Source organism: Rhinopithecus roxellana, chromosome 17 (assembly GCF_007565055.1).
Source record: "Rhinopithecus roxellana isolate Shanxi Qingling chromosome 17, ASM756505v1, whole genome shotgun sequence".
Classification (NCBI taxonomy): domain Eukaryota; kingdom Metazoa; phylum Chordata; class Mammalia; order Primates; family Cercopithecidae; genus Rhinopithecus; species Rhinopithecus roxellana.
Window position 1 is genome coordinate 33,184,774 of NC_044565.1, and position 23,705 is coordinate 33,208,478.

The following is a 23,705-nucleotide window of genomic DNA, read 5'->3' on the forward strand; positions in this document are numbered from 1 at the left end:
GCAGTCTGTCCGTTCTCAGATCTCAAACTCCATGCTGGGAGAAGCAGTACTCTCTTCAAAGCTGTCAGACAGGGACGTTTAAGTCTGCAGAAGTTTCTGCTGCCTTTTTTTCAGTTATGCCCCACCCCCAGAGGTGGAGTCTACAGAGGCAGGCAGGCCTCCTTGAGCTGCGGTGGGCTCCACCCAGTTCCAGCTTCCCAGCCACTTTGTTCACCTACTGAAGCCACAGTAATGGCAGGACGCCCCTCCCGGAGCCTCACTGCTGCCTTGAAGTTCGATCTCAGACTGCTGTGCTAGCAGTGAGTGAGGCTCTGTGGGTGTGGGACTCTCCGATCCAGGCACGGGATATAATTTCCTGGTGTGCCGTTTGCTAAGACTGTTGGAAAAATGCAGTATTAGGGTGGGAGTGTACCGATTTTCCAGGTACCCTCTATCACGGCTTCCCTTTGCCAGGAAACGGAATTCCCCGACCCCTTGTGCTGCCCAGGTGAGGTCATGCCCCGCCCTGCTCTGTGGGCTGCACCCACTGTCTGAGAAGCCCCAGTAAGATGAACCCAGTACCTCAGTTGGAAATGCAGAAATCACCTGTCTTCTGCTTCACTCACACTGGGAGCTACAGACTGGAGCTGTTCCTATTCGGCCATCTTGTAACCTCCTCCAAAACTTTAAATATTACATACATGGTGCTTGTTCAAAATGCTTTTACATGCATTTAATATACGGACAACTCTTCAGGCATAAATTTTTATCAAATTACGACTGTGGAATGACAAGTTACAAATGTTAAGACAATGCTCAAGCGCTTATACTAAACTTTCAATGAACAGTATGTGCAGTTTCTGTTAATGCCTTTATTTTATATTATGTTTCTTCTGATTGCATACATTGAAATGCAATTTTACATTTATTGAAACTAATAATAAAACATTTGGGCTTGTATTTTGCACATATTTTCCCCATTTTTCTACTAATTCATTTTTACTGTATTTTATAGAATTATCTTTTACTGACAGATTGGAAAAATAACCCATTCTTCCCCACGGATAATCTGGGAAGCTGCTCTAAGAGGCTGATCTTGAGGCAGACAATAAAAGCCCAGTAACAGTAAGGGCCCTGGAAAAGCTTCCGGGAAAGTAAAAACCCAAACAAAGTTTCAGTAACTAAGATTTCTTTCCTGGTTAAATACACTCAACCTGTATTTGGGGTGAGTGTTGGCCGCGTACAAATGTAGACAAAGGTTCCAGAGTGCCGCCGCAATCCTCTCCCACAACATGGCTCTGAACTACTCAATTTGAGATTTGCCTTTAGAGAAGAGTGAAGGAACGGGGGCGTGGCGAGCAGCGTGAGATCATCAGAAAGCGCCTCTCGCGGCGCGTGCACAGCCGGCGCGTGATTGTCGTCATCGTTGCCCGACAGCTTTCCGGGAGACTGTAGTCGAAGGCCGTGAGGTATTTTTCAAAGTTGTACTTTCAGTTTGTCTCCTGCTCCTGTTTAACTCCGCTTTTCCTCTCCTGGGATTCCCCTGTAATCCTCTGGGCAGACTGAGAGAATCGGAGTTTGGCTGCGTAGCCTTCCAGGAATGCAGTCTCTCACAGCTCTTCGTTGGGGCAGCATTGCTGCAGGTCCCCCACTTCCGCTTGTTTTAGGGCTGCTTGCAGGCTTTGGCTTACCCCGGCCCCTCATTTCTCTCTCTTGCCCCGGTCTTTCTCTTTTTCTTAGTTTGTTAACCACCCCCTTCTCAAATCTTGGAAGACGAAGAAATTAAAAACAAAAATAAAAAAACATGACTTCACAGTTTTCAGCTGTCTTCAAATCTTGCTTAGGGAGAGAGGCTAAAGTGGGACGTCTAGGGGAGTAACTTTACTGTGTTAGCTCCGTTTGTCATTCACATTCACAGACTGCTTGCCGCTGCAGTATTAGCCCATCTGAGATAGTGGGCTAATTTCGACCTTTAGCTGAAATCTGTAGTGGGTAATCCAAGAGAGCAGTTTTTCTTGATGACCCGGGAAAGTTAAGTGTAACTAAAACTTGTTTGAAAATAGCTTTAATGTCTTCATGTTTGCTGAATACAATTGTTTTGGCTTGATACAGACGTATTTGTCGCAATGAGATGTCTGCTATCCACTTATTAACCCATTAGGACTGCCTGATGGTAGACTGAAACAAGACTTAACCGTGATTTTTAAAAAAATTAAATTTAAAATTTTTGTGCTTACATAGTAGGTGTATATATTTATGGGGTACACGAGATGTTTTGATACAGGCATGCAATGTGTAATAATCACATGGAAAATGGGGTATCCATCCCTTCAGGCACTTACCCTTTGTGTTACAAACAATCCAATTATACTTTCATTTATTTAACCCTGTATTTTTGATTTAGAAATAACAGATTAGCCCTACTGAAGTACAGAGAAATGTTTGTGTTTAGTGGAAATGATAGAACTCATTGTTTTTTTTGAAAGGTAATGATAAGTGTGAATAATGATTTTTCAAAATAAAATTCTCAGTCAAAAGATACTGCAGCTGCCTTCAGTTAGCTGTGTTGTATGTATCACAGTTCAGAAGTAATGCAATTTTTTTCTTAACTGCTTTTACCTTTTCAAATGGCTCTTCATATATATTATCTCAACTACTGTTTCCAAACAGTTGACCCTTCAAACATGGCTCTACATAGTCCACAATGGATTAGAGTATTTGATAACTTTGACTTTTAGTAAAATACTATCTAATGTATTGAGTGCTGAGCCAGGCCCTGTTCTGATGGCTTTTATCTACATTATTTATTTAATCTATGCAGCAACCCCATCTACTGTTATTTCAGAAATGAGGTGATTGTAATAAGCCACTTCCATATGTTTTGGAAGGTAATTTTGCTGCTTGATCGATGTAATTTTGGAAATGCTTTGATTTAAACATTGAATAGAAGTAAATTTAATCGAATGTAGTTATTCATCTCAATCTTGAGCAATATCCTCATAATTTATATACTCCTCTATTATTAGACTTCTGGATAAATTTATTTTTAGATGTTAATATCTTTTTTTAGAAAAGGAAGAAGTCTGTATGTACTCAGGAATTGTACTGTGAGACTGAAGGAGAGTCACAGACAATACTAACATGGAGTCACTGTTTGCCCAAGACAGCAATATTTATTGAGAACTTGTGTGTACATTTCATTGTTGTTTTCTCCTGAGATAATGCAGTGCAAAAAAGCCATTCCAGTAATTCATTACGAGTGATAGAATCCTGGTGCAGCAACAGCAAGTGGCTCTCAAGTTCCAAAACACAATCATGTTGGATTTATTCTCGGGCTTAGTTCATAACTGTGTATAATTATTTGGTGTAGAAATGGGAGGAGCCCCAGAACGTACATGATCATATGTTTGTTTGGATCCATGTGGTGACTTTCTAGTATCTGTAAGCTCAAACTGTAATCTGATATTAAGAGTTTCCAAAATTAGGTCTTAGGTTACCCAGGTTGGTTTTAGTTAGTTAACAAATAGTTGCTAAATACCTAATACATGACAAGACATTATGTTAGTGATGTGGAGTTCAAAATGTACCTCGACATGAATCTTACCTTGAGGAATAGCCCAGTGAGTACATAACCAATGGAAAGGTAAGAGCAGAGGAGTGACATGATCTGACTTAGGTTTATTTTATTTTACTTTATTTTTTATTTTGTTTTACTTTACTTTATTTTCTGTTCTTTTGTTTTCTTTTGTTTCCTTTCCTGCCCTGCCCTGCACCACCCCACCCCACCCTCCTCTTTTCGTTCGGAGTCTGGGTCTGTTGCCCGGGCTGGAGTGCAGTGGTGCAATCCCAGCTCACTGCAACCTCCGCCTCCTGGGTTCCAACGATTCTCCTGCCTCAGCCGCCTAAGTAGCTGGGATTACAGGCACGTGTCACCACGCCCGGCTAATTTTTTGTAGTTTTAGTAGAGATGGAGTTTTACCATGTTGGCCAGGCTGGTCTCAAACTCCTGACCTCAGGTGATCTGCCTGTCTCAGCCTCCCAGAGTGCTGGGATTACAGGTGTCAGCCACTGCGCCTGGCCTGACTTAGGTTTTAATAGAATCTTCTCTGGCTTCTGTGTTAAGAATAGTTTGTTGTGGGGTGGGGTAGGTGAAAACCAGGAGACTAATCATGGAGGTGTTGTGGTTCAGATGAGATGATAACATCTTAATTGGAAAGAAGTGAAGGTGGAGAAGCAGTTTAATTTTAGATGTATTTTCTAGGAAAAGCCAACAGAATTGCTTACAGATTGAAAGTGAATTGTAAGAATAAGCTTATTGTCAAAGTTTGGGGCTTGAGCAACTAGAAGAATGAAATGCCATTAACTGAGAAGTAGAAAACTGTGGGAGGGGCAGGTTTGTGGGAAGGTTTGGAGTTCAGTTAAGGACATGATAAGTTTGTGATGTCTGTTAGTCATCTAAGGGGAGAGATTGAGTAGGCAGTTAAGTATGTTCATTCTGGACTTCAGAGTGGTCATTGCTGGAAACAGACATTTGGGAGTTGTCAGTGAACAGATGGTATTTAAAGTTGTGAGACCGGAGACAGTCGTTAAAAGAGTAAATGTAGACAGAAAAGAGAAGGGGCACAAGGCCTGAGTCCTTAGGCATTTTAACATTAACAAGTTAGGAAAATGAGGAATAACCACCAAATGAGACAGCCTGAGCAGCCAGTGAGGGACAAGGACAATTTTGAGTCTGGTGTTGTGGAATTTAGAGTAGAGTAATATGTTCAATTTTGTCAGGTGCAGCTGATGGATTGGGTGAAATGAGGATTGACACCTTTGGATTTATCAAGAACTTGAGGAGTGTTATTGATAGATATGTGATTACGTTAAGTCAAGCAGATAGTTGCACGGCAGTGTGATAACTGTATTACAGTTATATTCAGAGAAACTTGGGAGCAAAGAGGAAGAAGAGACTACCTTTGTTTGGGAGGTATGGACACCTTTATAGAGGAGGGACCATTTGATGTGGGTTTTAAAGGATTGATAGGCCAAGAAAATGGAGACAGTTATGAAGAGGAGGTTGATATGATTTGGGTGTGTGTCTCCTCCAGATCTCTTGTTGAAATGTGACTTCCAGTGTTGGAGGTAGGCCTAGTGGGAGATATTTGGGTCATGGAGGCAGATTGAATGTCTTGGTTTTGTCCTTGAGGTAATGAGTTGAGTTCTCACTCTGTTAGTTCACTCCTAGTGCTGGTTGTTTAAAAGAGCATGGAAACTCCTCTCTCTTGCCGCTTCTCCTGCCATGCCACATGTCTGCTCCCCCTTTATCTCACCAAAAGCAGATGCTGGCACCGTGCTTGTTGTGTAGCCTGCAGAACTGGGAGCCAAATCTAACCTGTTTTCTTCATTAAATTACCCAGCCTCAGGTATTCCTGCATAGCAATGCAAAACGGAGGAACACGGGTATTCCAAGTAGAGGGAAAGGGCTATGACAGCACCTCAGTTCCCTTCCTTCATGGTCACATCTCCTAGTTAGCTGTTTTAAAGATGTTTTTGCCAGTCCTCTTTCCTCTGTGGCCACTTGCTAATGCCCCATGTTCAGTAGCTCCAGGCCTACTGAACATTGCTAAGGAAGTTGGAGATTCTGGTCACATGGAGTAGTGACAGGAACAGAAGGTGAGTGTGACGTTGGGGAATAGGGTAAAGATGGGAGTTAAGGCTGGAAGGGTTACAGGAATAGACTTTCAGGGAGGAACAAACCTTTTACATTGTATAAAAGATTTTGTCCAGAGAGCATCCCACACAAATCCACTGATGGGATTTGTGAGGGATGCTCCTCCTCCATTCGATTTGAGTTCCATTCTGCCGAGCTTTACCACTTACCAGCCCTGTGACCTGTTTCTGTTGTGCCATCTGTAAAGTGAAGCTAATTTTAGTGCCCAGTCGTAGAGTTGTGAGAACTCTCCTCGCCCGCACTACAGTTTTTGTCGCTTAACTAGTCTCTGTCATCGAGTGCTTTCTTGAGGAAGCATTCTGTCTTCCCTCAGATTAAGTCATGTCCACTATCTCATAGCACAATTTATTTCTTCATATTACTGTTGTAATTTTATATTTCCGTGATTCTTTGATTAGTGTCTATCATCCACACTAAACAGTAAGTGCAGAGCATTCAAGTTTTTGCTTCCTATTATCTTCCAAGTATCAGGGCTGCCTGTCATAGAGGCTCATTAAATATCTATTGAGTAAGAGAGTCCTTAGTGACTGGCATGTGGTAAATGCTCAGTAAATATTATTCATTTACAAGACATTGTGCAGTAAGTGCTGAGGAGGTATCAGGGATAAATAAAGGAACTGTCAGGCAACTGACAGAGGACCTCTTGAGGTTGGGTAGCATTAATTTATGTCTTTTTTGAATTTCGTTAAGAATGAATGTTCAGTAGGCCTAGAGCCAGAATGTTTGGCTAGGGGGCAGGAAGAGAAGATGAGAACTTGCAAAAGCATCTTTAAACCAGTTGACTGGGATGTTTAGCCATGTAGCAAGCAGGCCAGAGGAGGCTTTTGTACCATGAGAATAGAGGAAAATAGCCACTTGGTGGCTAGACAATTTAGAGGTAGAAAAAACATTTATATGGTTCTTTGAATGTAATAGTGGTAAAGAACGTAGGTTTAATTGTTGCTGCTAAGTAGGGGGAAATGACATTTTTATCTGGTATGTTTGAGAATAAAGTAAATTTCAAAATTTGAGATGATTGAACTTTTTATTTATAAACTTAAGTATTATGTTACATATTTTATTCTTTAAAAATTGTAATTCAGAGAGTGTAACAAAATGTACTTCCTCACTTTCTTGCGTTTTGTTTCCCAGAAGTGACCACAGTTAACAGCTTCTTTTGGATCCTTTAAGAAAACTTGTATGCATATACCATACAAATATGCCTCCATACTCATATATCTTATTTTCTTCAAAATAAATAGGATGGGCTGGGTATGGTGGCTCACACCTCTAATCCCAGCACTGTGGGAGGCTGAGGCGGGCAGATCACCTGAGGTCAGGAGTTTGAGACCAGCCTGGCCAACGTGGTGAAACCTCATCTCTACTAAAAATACAAAAAAAAAAAAAAAAAAAAAAAGTAGCCAGGCGTGGTGGTGGATGCCTGAAATCCCACCTACTTGGGAGGCTGAGTCAGGAGAATCACTTGAACCCAGTAGGGGAGGTTGCAGTGAGTTGAGATCGCACCACTGGACTCCAGCCTGGGTAACAGAAACGAAACTTCATCTCAAATAAATAAATAAATAAATAAATAGGATGTTTTATATATGATGTTCTTCAACTTTTGTTCACTTAATTAATATATCTTAGGAATCTTTCTAAGCTGTACCTCGTACCTTTTCACTACTGCATAGTATTTTAATAGGTGGGCATACCATAATTTATTTAACCAGGTTCTAATAATGGATGTGTGGGTTGTTCTGTTTTAAAGTTTACTGTTTTAAAGATCATTGCAGTGGAAGTCCTTAAACATTATCTTGCATTAAAATATACTTTGAGAAGTAAAATTGCTAGGTCAAAGGAGGTGTACATAGGTGATTTTGAAGCATAGTGCAGATTACCCCACAAAAATGCTAAACTAATTTATACCCTGACTAATAGTGAATGGGAGGCTGTTCTCAGCTCACCTTTGTCCATTTTAGTACTGTTAATCTCTTTAATTTTTAGAATGGCATCATATTCTAGCAATTTATGTTTCCTTAATTATCAGTAAGGTTGAGTAGCTTTCTTTACGCTTATTGGTCATCTGGATTATTTGTGAACTGTTGATTTTCTTTGCCCATTTTTCTTTTCGATTGTGTGTACTTTTTTTTGTTATTGTTAAATTGATTCATAGAGGCTTAAAAAAATCTTTGTGTTGCATATGTCTTTTTTTAGTTTTTTATTTGGCATTACTCTTGGGTGTTTATTTATTTGTTTATTTTGCCCACATTTTTAAGGGCCAGGTAAAAATATAAGAAATTAGGATTTTTTTTTTTTTTTTAAAGGGAATTTGATGGGATCAGTGTCTCACACCTGTAATCCCAGCACTTTGGGAGGCTGAGGTGGGCAGATCACAAGGTCAGGATTTCGAGACAGCCTGGCCAACATGGTGAAACCCTGTCTCTCCTAAAAAAATACAAAAATTAGCTGGGCGTGGTGGTGTGCACCTGTAATCCCAGCTACTCGGGAGGCTGAGGCAGGAGAATTGCTTGAACTTGGGAGGCAGAGGTCGCAGTGAACTGAGATCGAGCCACTGCCTGGGCAAGAGAGCAAGACTTTACCTCAAAAAAAAAAAAAAAAAAATAAGGAATTTGTGATACTCTTGAAATAAATAGACACTTTAGAATGTCAGCCTTTTGTTGGAAGTGTTAGTAATACAAACTTCATTTGAGACTATATGTTCAGCAAGTATCACAGATATAGTGAGCACCCAGTAACCTTCCTCTTCCTCACCCTAGTTATGTCTGGAATTGAAATGAGATATAATGGAGCTGCTTAAATATTCTAGATGACACCTTCTCTTTAGTTATTCCCCTATATATGAACTGAGTTGTATTCTAAAGGCTAGTTTGTGAGTTAGCCATCTAATTTCACTATAGAAATAATGTACATAGGTTCTTATCTTTTCTCTCAAAGTTGTAATAATTCGTGGAGGCTACTTTTTTTTTTTTTTTTTAAAGCAAATTCAAAATGTTACTACCTAATTTTACCCCTCTATACTTTAGTGTGCATCCTCAAAAGACAGGGAAATTTTCTTATATAACTGTATTACTATTATCATAGATGACAGAATTATCAATAATTTGTTGGTGTCATCTAATACTTGGTCCATGTTCAGATTTCTTTCTCACAGAACTATCTTTTTACGCTTGGTTTATTTGAATCAAGATCCAAACAAGGTCTATGTATTTCATTTGGTTGTTATGTCTCTTAAATCTCTTCAATCTCTTCTTCCTCTTTCTTCCCCCATTTTTTTTTGCTTCATGCCATTGACTTGTTATAGAAACCTGATCAGTTGTCCTATAGAGTACTGTATTTCTCACTCCATATTTGTTTGCTTTCTTGTGGTGTTAATTTGTTTTTCTATCCTTTATATTTCCGGTAAAATGGAAGTTAGCTCTGTAGGCTTAATTGTTCAGATTCAGCTTTTTTGGGAGTTGGGAATGCTTTGCAGATGGTGCTGTGTGTGTTATATTGCCTCGCATCAGGAGGTTCATAATATGTGTGTTTCACCTACTTTTAGTGATCTATTGGTGGTCATTGCCTAAACCTATAATTTCATTAGGGGTTGCAAAGTCGTGATTCTTTTTTAAGTTGTCATTTCTTCTACATTTGTTAGCTAGAATTTGAAGTCTAGTTCTGTTACTTGGGAACCTGATAATCAAAATAACAAGCTTGTTGTGAGAAAGTATTGTCAGAGCAATAGTATTTGTGATGCCAGGAATATATCTTAGTGAAATAGTCTTTTTTTTTTTTTAAAGGGGTGCAGGTGTTGCTTCGTTGCCCAGGCTGGAGTGCAGTAGTGTAATCATAGCTTACTGCAGCCTCGAACTCCTGGACTCAAGTGATTCTCTCACCTCAGCCTCCTGAGTAGCTAGGACTACAGGTGCATGCCATCATGCCTAGCTAATTAAAAATATTTTCTTTTTTAGAGATGGATCTGTGTTTCCCAGGTTGGTCTTGAACTCCTGAGCTCAAGTGATCCTCCTGTCAGTCTCCCAAAGTGTTGGAATTACAGGTGTGAGCCATGGTGCCTGGCTGTGATTGTCTTTTTAATGTTTCAACTTGGTTTGGCTGTAGCCCGCAGATACTCAGTTAAACATGAATATAGGTGTTGCTGTGAAAGTATTTCGAAGCTATGATTAAAATCCATAATCAGTTAAGTAAGGGAGATTATTCTAGATAATCTGAGTGGGCCTCATTCAATGAGTTGAAAGGCTTTAGAAGCAGAGCTGAGGTTTCCCTGACCCAAAAGAAGAAATTTCACTTGTAGACAGCAGTTTCAGCTAGTAGCCAAGAGGTCCAGCATGAGTTCCTTCCTTGATAGCTTGCCGTATGTAAACCAGTTTCTTGCCTTAACTCTGTTAATACATATCTCCTACTGGTTCTGCTTCTCTAGTTGAAACCTGACTGGTGCAAAGGGTAACTCCTCTGATGCTCCTGTTCTCCAGCTAAATGGGGTGGGAAGTGGTAATAAGGGTCAGAGAACCACGTTGTTTAGGGTAACCATATAATTTTTTTGTTCAAACTGGGACTTCGGAGAAGGAAAGGAGCCGAGTTGATGGCAAGCTGAAACAACAGGCATAAGGTGGAACTGTCTTGGGCAAATTGAGAGATACAGTCACCTTGTGTGTCAGCCACTGGGGATACAATATGAACATGACACAGCCCCTCAAGGAACTTGTAGTCAAAAGGGAAGTCAAGTAAATAAAAATACATTAAGAGATAGTGTTTTAAGTGACATGACAGCTTATAGTTGTTATATTTGTCCAGACAGAGAGCATAGAAGGAGAGCATGCAGAGAAGTCTTCATTGGCCGAACTGAAAGCTATTTTTTACCTCCAAAGATAAGCAGGATTTGAACAAAGTGGAGTTGGAAGGGCATTTCAGGCTTAGAGTGTCACACAGGTGCAAGTTGAGAGTGAGAGAGCATGGCACATTTGGAAAACTGCCATCATGGCCACAGCTCTAGGATTCAAAGAGGGGAGCCATGAGAGATGAGGTTAGGCAGACAAGCAAGGGCCACATCATAATGGGCCTTGCATCTATGCTGAGAGGTTTGGAACTATCTTCCATGTGGTAGGGAACTGCTGCAGAATTTTAAACAGAGGAGTACCATTACCAGACTATTTAAAGCATGTTTTGTAATATTCTAAAACTGGGAGTGGAGAAAAATTGATAATAGGGACACTACTCAAGGGCTGTTGAAATAATCTAGTCAGTGAGAATGGAGGAAAGCTTGTGGTGTGAGGAGATTAAGGAAGCCATATTGCCAGGAACTGATTGGATTTGGGGTGCCTCCCAGGTTTATGCCTGGATTGGCCACCCTGAAGTGGAGAATTGAAGAAAAGAGGTAGCTGATGACTTCAGTTCTGTATGTGATGCTATGCACTCTTCTTTTCTGCTATCGGTACTTTGGCTTCTGTATAACCAGTGAGAGGAGGGACTGAGTGGCAGTAACATCTGTTAGGGTTACTGGGCAGCATCCCCCCAACCCAGGTCCTTAGTCTCAGCCACACCCTACTGAGTGGTGAAGAGAAGCAAGTTTTCTCACGCCTTCTCCGTCTGTCTCTACCTCTGCAGCCAGTGTTTTAGAAGGAGTGTGTGGAAGGGCGAGGAGTACCTATAGAACCCGGGAGGAGGGTGAGGAGCAGAGCTGGGTGAGTTATTTTCTTCTTTGGAAATTTTAACATTTACAACTTTAGGCATGTTCTTTTTTTTTTTTTTTTTTTTTTTTTTTTTAGGCGAGTCCGCTCTGTGCCCGGATGGGGCAGGGCGGACTCAGCTCACTGCTTAAGCTCGCCTCCGGTTCACGCATTCTCCTTCAGCTCGGAGTAGTGGGACAAGGCGCCCGCCACTCAGTTTTGTATTTTAGTAGGACGGGTTTCCACAGATGGTTCCGATCTCCTCATCGTGATCCCCGTCAGGTCCCAAGTCTGGGATACAGGCTTGAGCCACGGCCGGCCTAGCATGTCTTTACTTCATTGGCCACTTCTTGCATCTGGAGTTTAATGAACAAGTCCATGTGGAATGCTTAGAATAGTGCCTGGCACATAATCAGTGCTATTCAGGTGTTTGCTGCTGATACCGTAGAGTCATTGCTTGATCCTGGGGTCAGAGTAGCTAAGGGGACGGAGGGAAATTTCTGTGCTTTTTCTGTGGAAGGAATAAATATTCAGCAACTGCCTATATAAAATGTTAGTAGAAATCGCTTGAATTAGGAGGAATTTCTCATAATAGAAGAGCCTTTATTTTTTAGTCCCCCTTGCCTTTTCTAACAACAAATAACTGCTTGTTTATTGGGGCTTAGGGACAGGGAATAATTGCAGGAAAAATCTCTACTATGTTCTTCTGAAGAAAAGAAATGTTTTCTAATAGGAAAATTTGATGAAAAAATTCACATTTAAATAAAGACCTTTTGTGTTTTTAAAAAATACATACAGTATTTGTTAAAAGCCAAAATACTTTATTGTGCCTTTATTTAAATGTTTTTTATTAAAAATTTAATATGTGCTTTTTGAAATAAAATATAAACAATGAAGAATGAAGAGTTAAAAAAATGAGTCTGCTTTGAACCTATTCCCTAATCCTTGTCTCTTTTCAGAAAAAATGTCTATTTTTTGTATGCTCCTTCCAGACTTTTTTCTACATGTATGTATATAGTTTTTTTTTTTTTTAAAGCCAAATGGCATATATTAGGTACATTATGTGTTATATACAATGTTCTCTGTTCTCTGACTTTTTCCTTCTCATTGTGTGTTACTGTATATAGATTTACTTGTTTATTTTTAGAAGACATGTAATATTCTCAAGGATGAATATGCTGTAATTCATTTAACTGTTTCCCTGTCGATGAATATCTAGATTATTTCCAATATTTTGTTATAGTTTATTTCAACAAATGTTTATTGACTGTCAGGCAGTGCTTGTGAACAAATCACAAAAATTCCTGCTCTCATGTAGTTGCCTTTTGGAGATAGACTGGCAACAAATAAATACATGTTAGTTGATACTTGAGGAATGTAAGGTGGGGAAGGAGATAGGGAGTGAGGGGGAGTGGTGTGCATTTTAAAATAGGGTGGTTAGGAGAGAGATACCAATAGATAACATTTGAGTGGAGATCTGGTGAAGGTAACATAATAAGCTCTGAAGGTGTTGGTAAGGGAGGAAGAGAGGAATAGATTATCCTAGGAAGGAGAGAAGTCTAAAGGGAGGTAGGCATGTGCCTGATGTCATGGGGGAAGAACAATGAGGCTATTGTGGCTGGAGTGAAATAAGCAAGGGAGAGTGGGAGATGAAGTCACAGAAGGTGATAGGGAGTCAGGGCAAATTGTATTGAGCTTTTTGAACCCGCTGTAAGGATTTTTAAAAGATAAATATTTATTTATTTTTTTGATTTAAAAAATAGAATTGGGGTCTCGCTGTGTTGCCCAAGCTGGTCTTGAACTCCTAGTCTCAAACAGTCCTTCCACCTTCACCTCCCAAAGTGCTGGGATTACAGGCATAAGCCACCGCACCCAACCTATAAATATATATTTTAATTATAGATATGGGGTCTTGCCATGTTGCCCAGGTTGGTCTCGAACTCCTGGGCTCGAGCTATCCTCCTGCCTTGGCCTCCCAAAGTGCTGGGTTTACAGGCATGAGCCACCTTGCCGGGCCCACTGTAAGCATTTTTGTCTTATTTCGAATGAGGTGACAAGCCTTTGGAAGTTTCTGAGCAGAAGCATGGCGTAATCTGATTTACATTTTTAATGATCTCTCTATATTCTTGATAATAGACTTCGGCCAGAAGCAAGAAAGCTATTTAGGAGGGCATTCAGGCATGGTTTGATGGTGGTTTGGACCAGGATAGTAGCAGTTGAGGTGGTAGGACATGGTTAAATTCTGGGTGTGTATTAAAGATGAAGTGAGAGAGAGTTGTCAAGGATCACTCTGAAATTTTGGGACTGAACAATTGGAAAGTTGGAGTTGCCATGAAATGAAATGATGAAAACTGCAGTAGGCAAGGTTAGGAATTTGGCTTTGGGCAGGTTCCATTCGAGAATTTATTAGACATCCTACCAGAGACACTGAGTATCTCTGGTAGGAAATGTAAATATGAATTTCATATTTACATTTCCAGCTGAGTATCTCTGCAGTTGGAAATGTAAATATGAATTTCAATGGAGAGGTCAGGGTTGGAGAAACAAATGTTGGAGTCTTCAGTTTACTAAAGCAATTTAAAATCCTCAGCTCACCTAGGAGTAAATTAGAGAAGAAAGAGTCAGGAACAGCCTCTGGGCACTTCAAGCTTGGTTAAGGGGCTGAGAATGGGAGAAGGCTGTATCTAAGAGACCAAGAAAGGAGCCAGTGAGATAGAAGGGAAACCAAGAAAACCAAGAGAAGGGAGTCAACAGTGTCACTCAAGGAGAACTGAGAATTGACCATTGAATTTAACCATGTGGCAGTGTGGGTGACCTTGCTAAGTACAATTTTGAGAGAAAAGTAAGGTCGTATGTTTGTAAGAGATTTGAGAAAGGATGGAAGGAGGGGAATTAGAGACTTAGTATAAGCACCTCTTTTGAGGAGTTTGTTGTAAAAGGGAGAAAATGGGGCCTTAGCTGGGGGGTGATATGAAGTCAAGATTTTTTTTTTTTCTTTTTTTGGTTTCTTTCTTAGATGGAGAAGTAAAACATTTAAACTTATGGGTAATAGTCCAGCAAAGGGACAATTTGATACAAGACAAACTGGAGGAAATTCAGAGACAAATTTAAGGAGGACATTTTAATTTATATGCATATGTGCAAGGATTTTTATAGGCTAGATTCTTAAAAGAATTTCCTGAGTCAAAGGGTATGTGCATTTTAAAAACCTGTACCAATTTATATTCCACTTTCAGTGTATAACCTTTCTAACACTGAACATTCTTAATCTTCAGAATTATTGCCAATCTGATAGGTGATGATATCTTCATTATTTTAATTTGTTTTATTGCTTTCTAGGAACTGTTTATTTAGTCTGTCTAATTCTTTGTGATATTTTGTCAGATACTTTCTCCTAGCTGTCTCTTGCCTTTTAACTTTGCTTATGGTATCCTTTTACCATGTATGACTTTTCAAAAAAGTTTTTATGTGGTTTGTCAGCCATTTCCTTTTATAGCATTTGGGTTTCATTTAGATATAAATATTTGATATAATCTAATATGTTTATACATTTACATTTTTAATTCATTTGGAGTTTATTTTTGTGTATGTTAAGAAAAAAGTTTTCCATTTTTCTCTATATTCTTAAACAGCTAAATACCATAGGAGTTAACTGTTTCTTGAAGGTTTGAAAGAAATTACCTGTAAAATCTTATAGGACTAGAGTCTCTCTGGAGGGTAGGTCTTTGACTACTGTGTAATTCTTTTTCTGTGGTTAATGATCTGTATGGTTTTTATGTACTTCTTTTTAGTTTTGGTAATTGATATCTTCCCAAGAACGTCATTCTTTTCATTTACATTTTCAAATTTATTGGTTCAAAATTCTACATAAAGTGAGGAAATATCTAGGCAATAAATGCTGGAGCTGTCCTTTCACAGATCTGGAGATTAGGTTAGCTATTTTCAGCCCTTAATGGCTCTGTTCTTGGGGATATTTCTAAATTCTCATTCTCTTTTGTTTGTAAGGTTTCTTGGCTTTGTTTCCTGTTTCCAGTCTGATCTCATTTGCTCTTTTTTTTTTTTTTTTTGGGAGACAGTCTAGCTCTGTTGCCCAGGCTGGAGTGTAGTGGTCCAGGCTGGAGTGTAGTGGCACAGTCTTGGCTCACTGCAACCTCTGCCTCCCAGGATCAAGCAATTCTCCTGCCTCAGACTCCCAAGTAGCTGGGATTACAGGCGTGCACCACCATGCCTGGCTAATTTTTGTATTTTTAGTAGAGACGGGATTTCCCCATGTTGGCCAGGCTGGTCTCGAACTCCTGACCTCAGGTGATCTGCCCGCCTCAGCCTCCCTCCCAAAGTGCTGGGATTACAGCATGAGCCACCATGTCCAGCCCAGTTTGCTCTTTAGCTTACACAGTTTCTACTGTTGAAGTCTGCTGGTAGATCTGTGCTTTTCTTGGTTTCCAGCATTTTTATTTTCATGTTTTTATATTTCTTCTGTCATATTGTAGGGATTTGGGGAGGGATGAGAGGCAAATGCATATGTTCAGTTAACCTTTTGAAATTGGAAATCAATTCTTTTCTGTGTAGTTTTCTTATTGCCTTGTTTAATTGCTGGTTGCACAATAGTTGGATAGTAACTTCACAACTCAAGTAGTAATAGATAGACTTCACTTTATTTTTTTAATGAAACCAGATGTCTTAGTGGAATATACTCATTCAGAAGAAATGTTGATATGTTGTCACTGAATACTCAAATAGTACTTTTCAAACTTAAAAGTAATCCTGACATTTAGAACTGTAAGGGACTTTACAGATCGTAAGAACAACTGCCTTATTTTATAGATGAGGAATTTGAGGCCGAGAGAGATTCAGTGATTTATCTCAGGTGACAAAGTTGGTGAGCAAGACGGAAAGCCCGAGTCTCTTTACTTCCATTCTGCTATGCTCTTTGCTGTCATACACATTCATGCTGTCCTCCTTACCTATGTGATAAAGAGGTATTTCTGTTAATACAATTTTTTTTTATTCTAAAGATGTTACCTATGGCTTAGAATTGCTTCTAAAATTTGGACTTAGATACTTTAATAATACATTGATATAGGTGAATTTTTAAAGTATGGGCTGTCAGAGTATACACTAGCACAAATGAAAACCATATTGTTTATTTGCCCCAAGTTTCCTCTTTTCTGCTTATGGACTTTATGTGATTTATGGACTCTTTGGATTTCCTATTAATATTTTAAAGAAGCTTAAGGAATATAAATATAAATATATATAGGCTTGAAAAATGATTTCTGTGATACATATTTTAGACCTAATATTTTTACTTTTTTTGTTTAATATAACATGCTCTTAGATCGACACCTATATTTAGAAGGACTGAAATACATATTTTTCTTAAAAAAGTGCTTTGCTTACTATTTCTTCAGCAATCATTAGGAGATCTCTTTATCAAACTTTAATTGCTTTACTAATTCAACAGTTTTTAAAATGTAGGATTTTGATTATTGCTATCTCATGTTTGGTAATCATGTCTTTAGTTCTTTAAAAGTTCTTTAAAATACAAAAAAATTAGCTGGGCATGGTGGCAATGGGCCTGTAGTCCAGCAACCCGGGAGGCTGAGGTGGGGGGATCCCTTGGGCCCAGCAGGCGGAAGTTGCAGTGAGTGGTGATTGCATTATCCTGGGCGACAGAGAGAGACCCCATCTCAAAACAAAACAAAACAAAAATGTTGAGAGTTTGGTGTGCATAGCATTAGTGGGCTTCGGTTGGTTCTTCTTCCACAGCCCCCCGGGAAACTTAAGAAGGGGACAAATTGGAATGTATCTAATCTGGAATTAAATTCTAAAAAGATTTGTTTATCTTCAGGTTTTAACTCTTAGTGCCTTTGAAATACATGATATGACCTATTGATTTTTTTTTTTGAAATAAACTAAAGAACAAGCTGTGTCTCTAATACGAATTCAAAGAATTTAATTTTTTCCAGTCAGCCATAATGGCAGGTGAAGAAATTAATGAAGACTATCCAGTAGAAATTCACGAGTATTTGTCAGCGTTTGAGAATTCCATTGGTGCTGTGGATGAGATGCTGAAGACCATGATGTCTGTTTCTAGAAATGAGTTGTTGCAGAAGGTATTTTAAAAATGTAATTTCCTAAAAATGAATTTCATAAAACAGAGTGCTATTTTATGAAACATGTGGAAGAAGAAACAGATTAATGACCTATGCCCCTTTTCCCCTTTATTTCAATTTTATTAGTGTTTGGGTATTTTTAGGGGGGAAACAAAACACAACTCCAGCCTTAGGAAATAACCTCCTGACTGTGTTTTTAACTTGGTTTTGGAAAAAAAAGGAGCACTCACAGTATTCTTTTTGACAGACTCTATCTTTGACCTTTTAAGTATTACAATGATGTGATCAGGGTTTCTGGAAACCCTATAGGACAAAAACAGTAAATTGACTTTGACAGTCTAAAACAAATCTCATTATGTTTCTTCTGTCTTTGGTATTGCCTAAGCATCTTAGCCTGCTTCTTATACATAAATGCATCATGTACAATGTTTATATTGATAAATTACTTTTGACATACAAAACCCAGATCAGTAACTCTCGAAATTAAAATAATTCAAAAGAATTTTTCTTGGGTTGTACACTTTCCTTGTCTAACTAAAGATGATACCCTAAGGTGAAAATTTGTGGACAAAAGTCACTTATTAAGAAAACTTCTTTTTACAAATTATTTTCAGATCATTTGGTTATTGGATTATATGAAGTGAAAAAAATTCTTTGATACGTTGTACTTGGTAAAAGTTTAAAATGTTATCAGATGGTGTTCCAAGTTTGTGTATTTTTTTTCTGTCTCACTTTCTCTCTTTCCCTCTCTCTCTTTTTCTTTTTTAACAGTTGGACCCACTTGAACAAGCGAAAGTGGATTTGGTTTCTGCATACACATTAAATTCAATGTTTTGGGGTATGTGTGCTACTTTGGAATTCATTAGAAAGCAAATTACTTATTGTGTGAAAGATGATTTATTTTTAAAATGCTAACAATTTACATACAATTATACTTCATAACAATTTTAATAGATATTTATTTTTAAATCTGGATGCCAGTGAGCCACACATAGATTTAGTATTACATGGAGATTGAATAATTTAAAGTTTAATTGTTTGTAGGACTTTCCTTTTTTGTGAACAACTAGTTTCTTTAATTGGAATATTTTAAATTAATACATTCACCATTTTATTCCATGAAATTTTTCTATTTTAGTTTATTTGGCAACTCAAGGAGTTAATCCTAAGGAACATCCAGTAAAACAGGAATTGGTAAGATTTTATTTCTTTTTATTTTATGTGTTTGCTGTTGTATTCCTGAAGTTTGTCACACTACCTTTGTCACACAAATTAGAGAGAACAGAATTCGAGTTGAAATTATGAAAGTGAGCCAGACCTTACTATCTTTGAGTTTTTTTTCTCTTAAACCTTTTTCAGATAATTGGTATTCCATATATTATATAAATCTCAGAATGGGAAAATGTTATGATTCTAGTAATTATTTATAACTTACATATTATTTTTTGTATAAATTCTTGAAATCCTGTTTATCTCTAGAACTACTTTAAAAAAAAAAAAAACTTCTATATAGTTCTTAACAGTATATTCTAGTTGATTTACTAGCAAAGACGGGAAAGTTTCTCCCCCCACCTTTTCAATTCCTCCATTAATTCATTTTCTCAGCAGTAAAGAATCCAGTTCAGCAACAAAGCTAAAAGCTTTTTTGGCACCAGCTGTATGTGTACTGTCCAGTAATTCTGCATTAGACATATTTACAACCTGTAATAAATCTTCTAGGTTTGTCTTTGTATTCCATTTAGATGTAGAAGTACAGTATGTAAGATCTGGTATCTTGGAGTTTTTGCTGACTTCAAAAATTAAATCAAATCATTCAATTTGAAGAGAAAAATTAGAAATCAAACTTATGGTTACCTTCTTGACTTGGTTTTATGAATAAGAATATTAATAAATTGATTCTTTGTGTTTATAAAATATAAGGCAGATATAGATATGAAATACACTTGACATTGTATTCTTGTTCTCAAGTCTTAGGGTAATTGATATGTATGTTATTTACAACTTAGTAAAGCACTTGGTCATTTATTTTTTAAAAATGAGTAAGCCAGATCTGTTGTGTTCAGTTTTTCAACATGTAGTCTAAGACATTTCCTTCTTTTAAAGTTTTTGCAGGGGGGAAATAAATTTATTTTTAAATAAAACAATTGTGAAAAAATACTTAAAGCAAAAGTGTAAAGCAATATGATATACAGATCTGAAAATAATGGCTTATATCATCTGTTTTCAACTTCATAATATGGACTTTACATGCAGTTTCTCTTTTTTCCATTAATATGAAGTTATTTGGAGTACTTAATACTGTCTTTGTGAACGGACAAGGTCATTTGTTTTCTTTCTACCTCAGAATCTACTTTACGAAGTAGTACGTTAATATTCTAGATAAGGGTTGGTGAATAAAAAGCATGCATAAACCTGTTCCCCTTTTCTGACCTTGTGTAAATGATACTAATTGATCAGACTTAGTGTGTGATAGGAAACTTATTTGCCGTATATATCACAAATGGGAAAAGTGAGTTTACTCATTCAACAAATATTTGAGGGCTTACTGGGAGGTAGGCATTATTTCCAAGTGAGATGATTCCTCTGTGAATAATGCTGATCCCTGCCCTTGTGGCAGACACCAGACTGTATCTAATGGAGACAAACAATAAACATAATAAAGTAAACAAATAAGAAATATATATGAATATGTAGTATGTTGGAAAGTTATGGGAACAAAGAAAAAGGGTAGGGTGGGGGGACTGGAGTGCTTTAATAGGACTGCAGTTTTAAATGCTGAAGTCAGGGCCTCAATGACAAGGTTAACATTTGAGTAGACTGTAAGGAAGAGAGGGAGTGACTGTATGGGTATTGAGGAAATATCCTTCTAGGCAGAGGAATAAGCAGGGCAAAGACCCCAAGGCAGGGTTGATGTGTGTGTGCTGCAACTAGTATCTACCATTGTAAGCACTGTGCCTTTATTCAGACAGAAATGGGGCATCACTAGAGAGTGTGGAGCAGAGTTGCCAGTCTTTCACAATGAAAACATTATAAGATTCTGCATTTTTCTGTATATGTTTATGTAACTGTTGATTATTTTAATGATGCTTGTTTTTAAGCAGTGATCAGTCTTTTACTTTGCTATTTTATGGCTCGCCTCAACTTTATTTCTCCATTTGAAGCATAAGAGCCATTTATGCTGATTAATGGTCTCAGAAGATTCAGTGGAACAGCAACAGATTATGTTTCTCATCTTGTAAAGTCTGATTAGAACTGTATATTTTAGTAGAAAATTTCATGTATTTACCAATCAAAATTATAAAATTGAATAATTTGTATTTTCATTCTTCCTAATTGTTACACTAGATGGTAGCATGAAAAGATAGTTAAGTACTACCTTGTGTATTTCCTGTTTAGAAAAATTTCAGGATAATTTAGTTTGTATTTTGCAAGTATATGAAAGCTCCGGTTTTTACTTTAGATTCAAAACAGTTAATATATAGATTTGTGTTAATGGTGATTTTAAAAAATGTATAACCACCTAGAAACTTGCAATTCAATGTTTGTTTGTGGAGTAATGTCTTAGTGTGATTCTTCCTCTTTGGAAACAGAAGACTTCTGAAATGACTTTTTAATATCTGTCCTTTCCCCACCCTCCAACTGTGAACTTTAGGCAAGCAGGGAGCATATTTATCCTATTCATTTGCATTTCCTAGCACCATGCACTTTAATAGGCAATAAATACATATATGTTGAATTTAACCGAGGTGTACAGCATAATAAAATCTAGTGGTGGCGAACAGCTTAGTAAATCTATTGCCTTTCTTTTTTATCTTTAAGGAAAGAATCAGAGTATATATGAACAGAGTCAAGGAAATAACAGACAAGAAAAAGGCTGGCAAGCTGGACAGAGGTGCAGCTTCAAGATTTGTAAAAAATGCCCTCTGGGAACCAAAACCAAGAAATGCATCAAAAGTTGCCAATAAAGGAAAAAGTAAAAGTTAACTTTTTGGTTTCGATGTACACATATTCAAAAAGTACATCTTTTTTTCCCCCCCACAAAATAATTCTGTGGCAGGACAAGGTTTAAATGTATTTCTTATTGAATTAATGTGTAAATTTACAGTAAATATGTAAAACTAAATACTTTCCTTTCCAAAGATTGTTATCTTTATTGATTTGCACTGAGGATTTTAACATTGTGATATATTATATATTTATAATTTATCATCTCTTTTGATGAGACTCTTATTTCTTTATATAGGTCAATCTTGCAAATACCATTTTATAAGCAGCTGTGAAATTTAAGTGAAATGTTCTTTGTAAACATTTGTACTATTTTAAATGAATAATGACCTTATGATGTATGCTATCTGTAGGCCGAAATTATAGGTACATCTGTTTTCACTATATGACATTAAGAAAGCATGAAATGACTTAAGTGTTCATTTTTTTCTGTAGTTATTTTATCATGTTTTCATGATTTTAGGAATTACTGCTTTGTTGATACTCAAAGTGTGAAACTAAAACTTTATGGTTGTACTTTAATTCTTGGCATGTTGCCTCTATGTCCCATTTAAAATAAAATACATTCTCATTAACTTTAGATGGGAAATAAGGTTGTGTGTTGATGGATGAATTTTGGCATGATGACCATACTCTCTCAATAAAGGCTGAAAATGTTGTATAACTGACCTGTGTATTTTTATCTTTTGAGTAAATTTGCCTTCCAAATTAGGAAGATAGGTTTTAGAAGTCACCACAAATAGAGAAATTCATGAGTTTTTGTTCCTGATGCATGGTGTCCACAGTTCTTTTTCTTTTTCTTTTCTTTTTTTTTTTTTTTTTGAGACGGAATCTCGCTCTGTCGCCCAGGCTGGAGTGCAGTGGCCGGATCTCAGCTCACTGCAAGCTCCGCCTCCCGGGTTTACGCCATTCTCCTGCCTCAGCCTCCCGAGTAGCTGGGACTACAGGCGCCCGCCACCTCGCCCGGCTAGTTTTTTTTGTATTTTTTAGTAGAGACGGGGTTTCACCGTGTTAGCCAGGATGGTCTCGATCTCCTGACCTCGTGATCCGCCCGTCTCGGCCTCCCAAAGTGCTGGGATTACAGGCTTGAGCCACCGCGCCCAGCCCCACAGTTCTTTTTCATCTCGTTTTTTTCAGATTTTTTTATTTCATGTTTTTGAGGACTGTATCAAGTACATACAAGTGTTTTGGAACAACGTCTTATGTTACGTAATGCCACGTAAGCAGATGAGAAGTCCAAAGTAGATTACATCGTGTTTATATTGTGGTTTATTTTTCTGGAATATTAGTTACAGAGAGTACTACATAGTAAAGCTTTTTTTAAATGTCTAAGTGCATGAATTTTAATTACATGCCCTTAATGCTTTCAGTGTTTGAATCCATATCATTATGTGTAGGAATGCCAAGTATAGTAAAGTACTTTAATTTTTGAAAAAGGAGTTGTTAAAATTTTCTGTGTGATTAATTCTCCATAAGTAACCTTGAATAAATGGATTTCTTGATTTATGATAGCAGATATTGGAAATGGTCTTAAAATGTAATGGATTTTGTAAAGCATGTTGAACTCTTTCTATGACACATGAAGAGGAAGTCACTGATAGATGCAGAAAGTCTTTTCTAGCTCTGATGTCAGACAGTTTTTGAAGTGGAAGAACATTAATGAACATTTATAGTTATTTTACTCCTTTTTTTGCCTTTGTCTCCAAATTTCTAGCTATTTTAAAAAATAACTTCTACATGAGAAATGTGTTACTGTTAAGATCAAGTGTAGTGTACATGTCTTTGTGTTATTGCAAAGAAATGTATTTGGAGTTCTGTATATTTTCTATTTTATAAAAGAAAAACAGCTTAAATGAAAAATGTCATACAATTGCAGAAAATTGTTGTTGGTTTTAGCTGAGTTATTGGTTTATGGAAGTCCAACTCTACATTCTATTAAATTGTGTATTCTTAAGTGAGCAATTCATTTATTATTAGTAGAAATAAAAGTTTGAGTATATTCCATTTTATTATGTATAATTTTAAATACTTAGCACACTAATAAGGAGCTGAATGGCTGTAGTGCATTGGGTTGCTTATTTGCTTGCTTGTTCATTCTTTTGACAAATATACTTGATGACATTTATATTGCCAGATACAGTGCTAGGTGCAAGGTTCGAAAGATGATAACTACAGGCTTTATCCTTTTTTTATAAGGTGTTAAGAAAAAAATAGTCTTTTTATTCA

At 37.5% G+C, this 23,705-nt stretch overlaps 1 protein-coding gene across 4 annotated transcripts; it reads left to right on the forward strand.

The window, feature by feature from the left end:
• The first annotated feature begins 1,380 nt into the window (after positions 1–1,380).
• On the forward strand, positions 1,381–22,147 carry C1D (C1D nuclear receptor corepressor). 4 transcript variants are annotated; one of them, XM_010360053.2, is made up of 6 exons: positions 1,396–1,448; positions 11,297–11,373; positions 17,328–17,474; positions 18,246–18,312; positions 18,613–18,668; positions 21,294–22,147. In XM_010360053.2, the coding sequence occupies exons 3-6, from the start codon at positions 17,337–17,339 to the stop codon at positions 21,456–21,458; spliced, it is 426 nt and encodes a 141-aa protein (XP_010358355.1). In that variant the 5' UTR covers positions 1,396–1,448; positions 11,297–11,373; positions 17,328–17,336; the 3' UTR covers positions 21,459–22,147. The 4 variants fall into 4 exon arrangements, with proteins under 4 accessions (XP_030777326.1, XP_010358355.1, XP_030777328.1 ...); XM_030921467.1 differs by lacking the exon at positions 1,396–1,448 and adding an exon at positions 9,711–9,731; XM_030921466.1 differs by lacking the exon at positions 11,297–11,373 and having other exon boundaries at positions 1,381–1,448.
• Positions 22,148–23,705: the final 1,558 nt, after the last annotated feature.

Excerpts from the sequence above, each read along its gene's own strand:
- C1D (XM_030921466.1), top strand. The coding sequence starts at position 17,337 with ATGGCAGGTGAAGAAATTAATGAAGACTATCCAGTAGAAATTCACGAG. Across the intron at positions 17,475-18,245 it reads GAAATGAGTTGTTGCAGAAG|TTGGACCCACTTGAACAAGC; the intron begins GTATTTTAAAAA and ends CTTTTTTAACAG. Across the intron at positions 18,669-21,293 it reads ATCCAGTAAAACAGGAATTG|GAAAGAATCAGAGTATATAT; the intron begins GTAAGATTTTAT and ends TTTATCTTTAAG.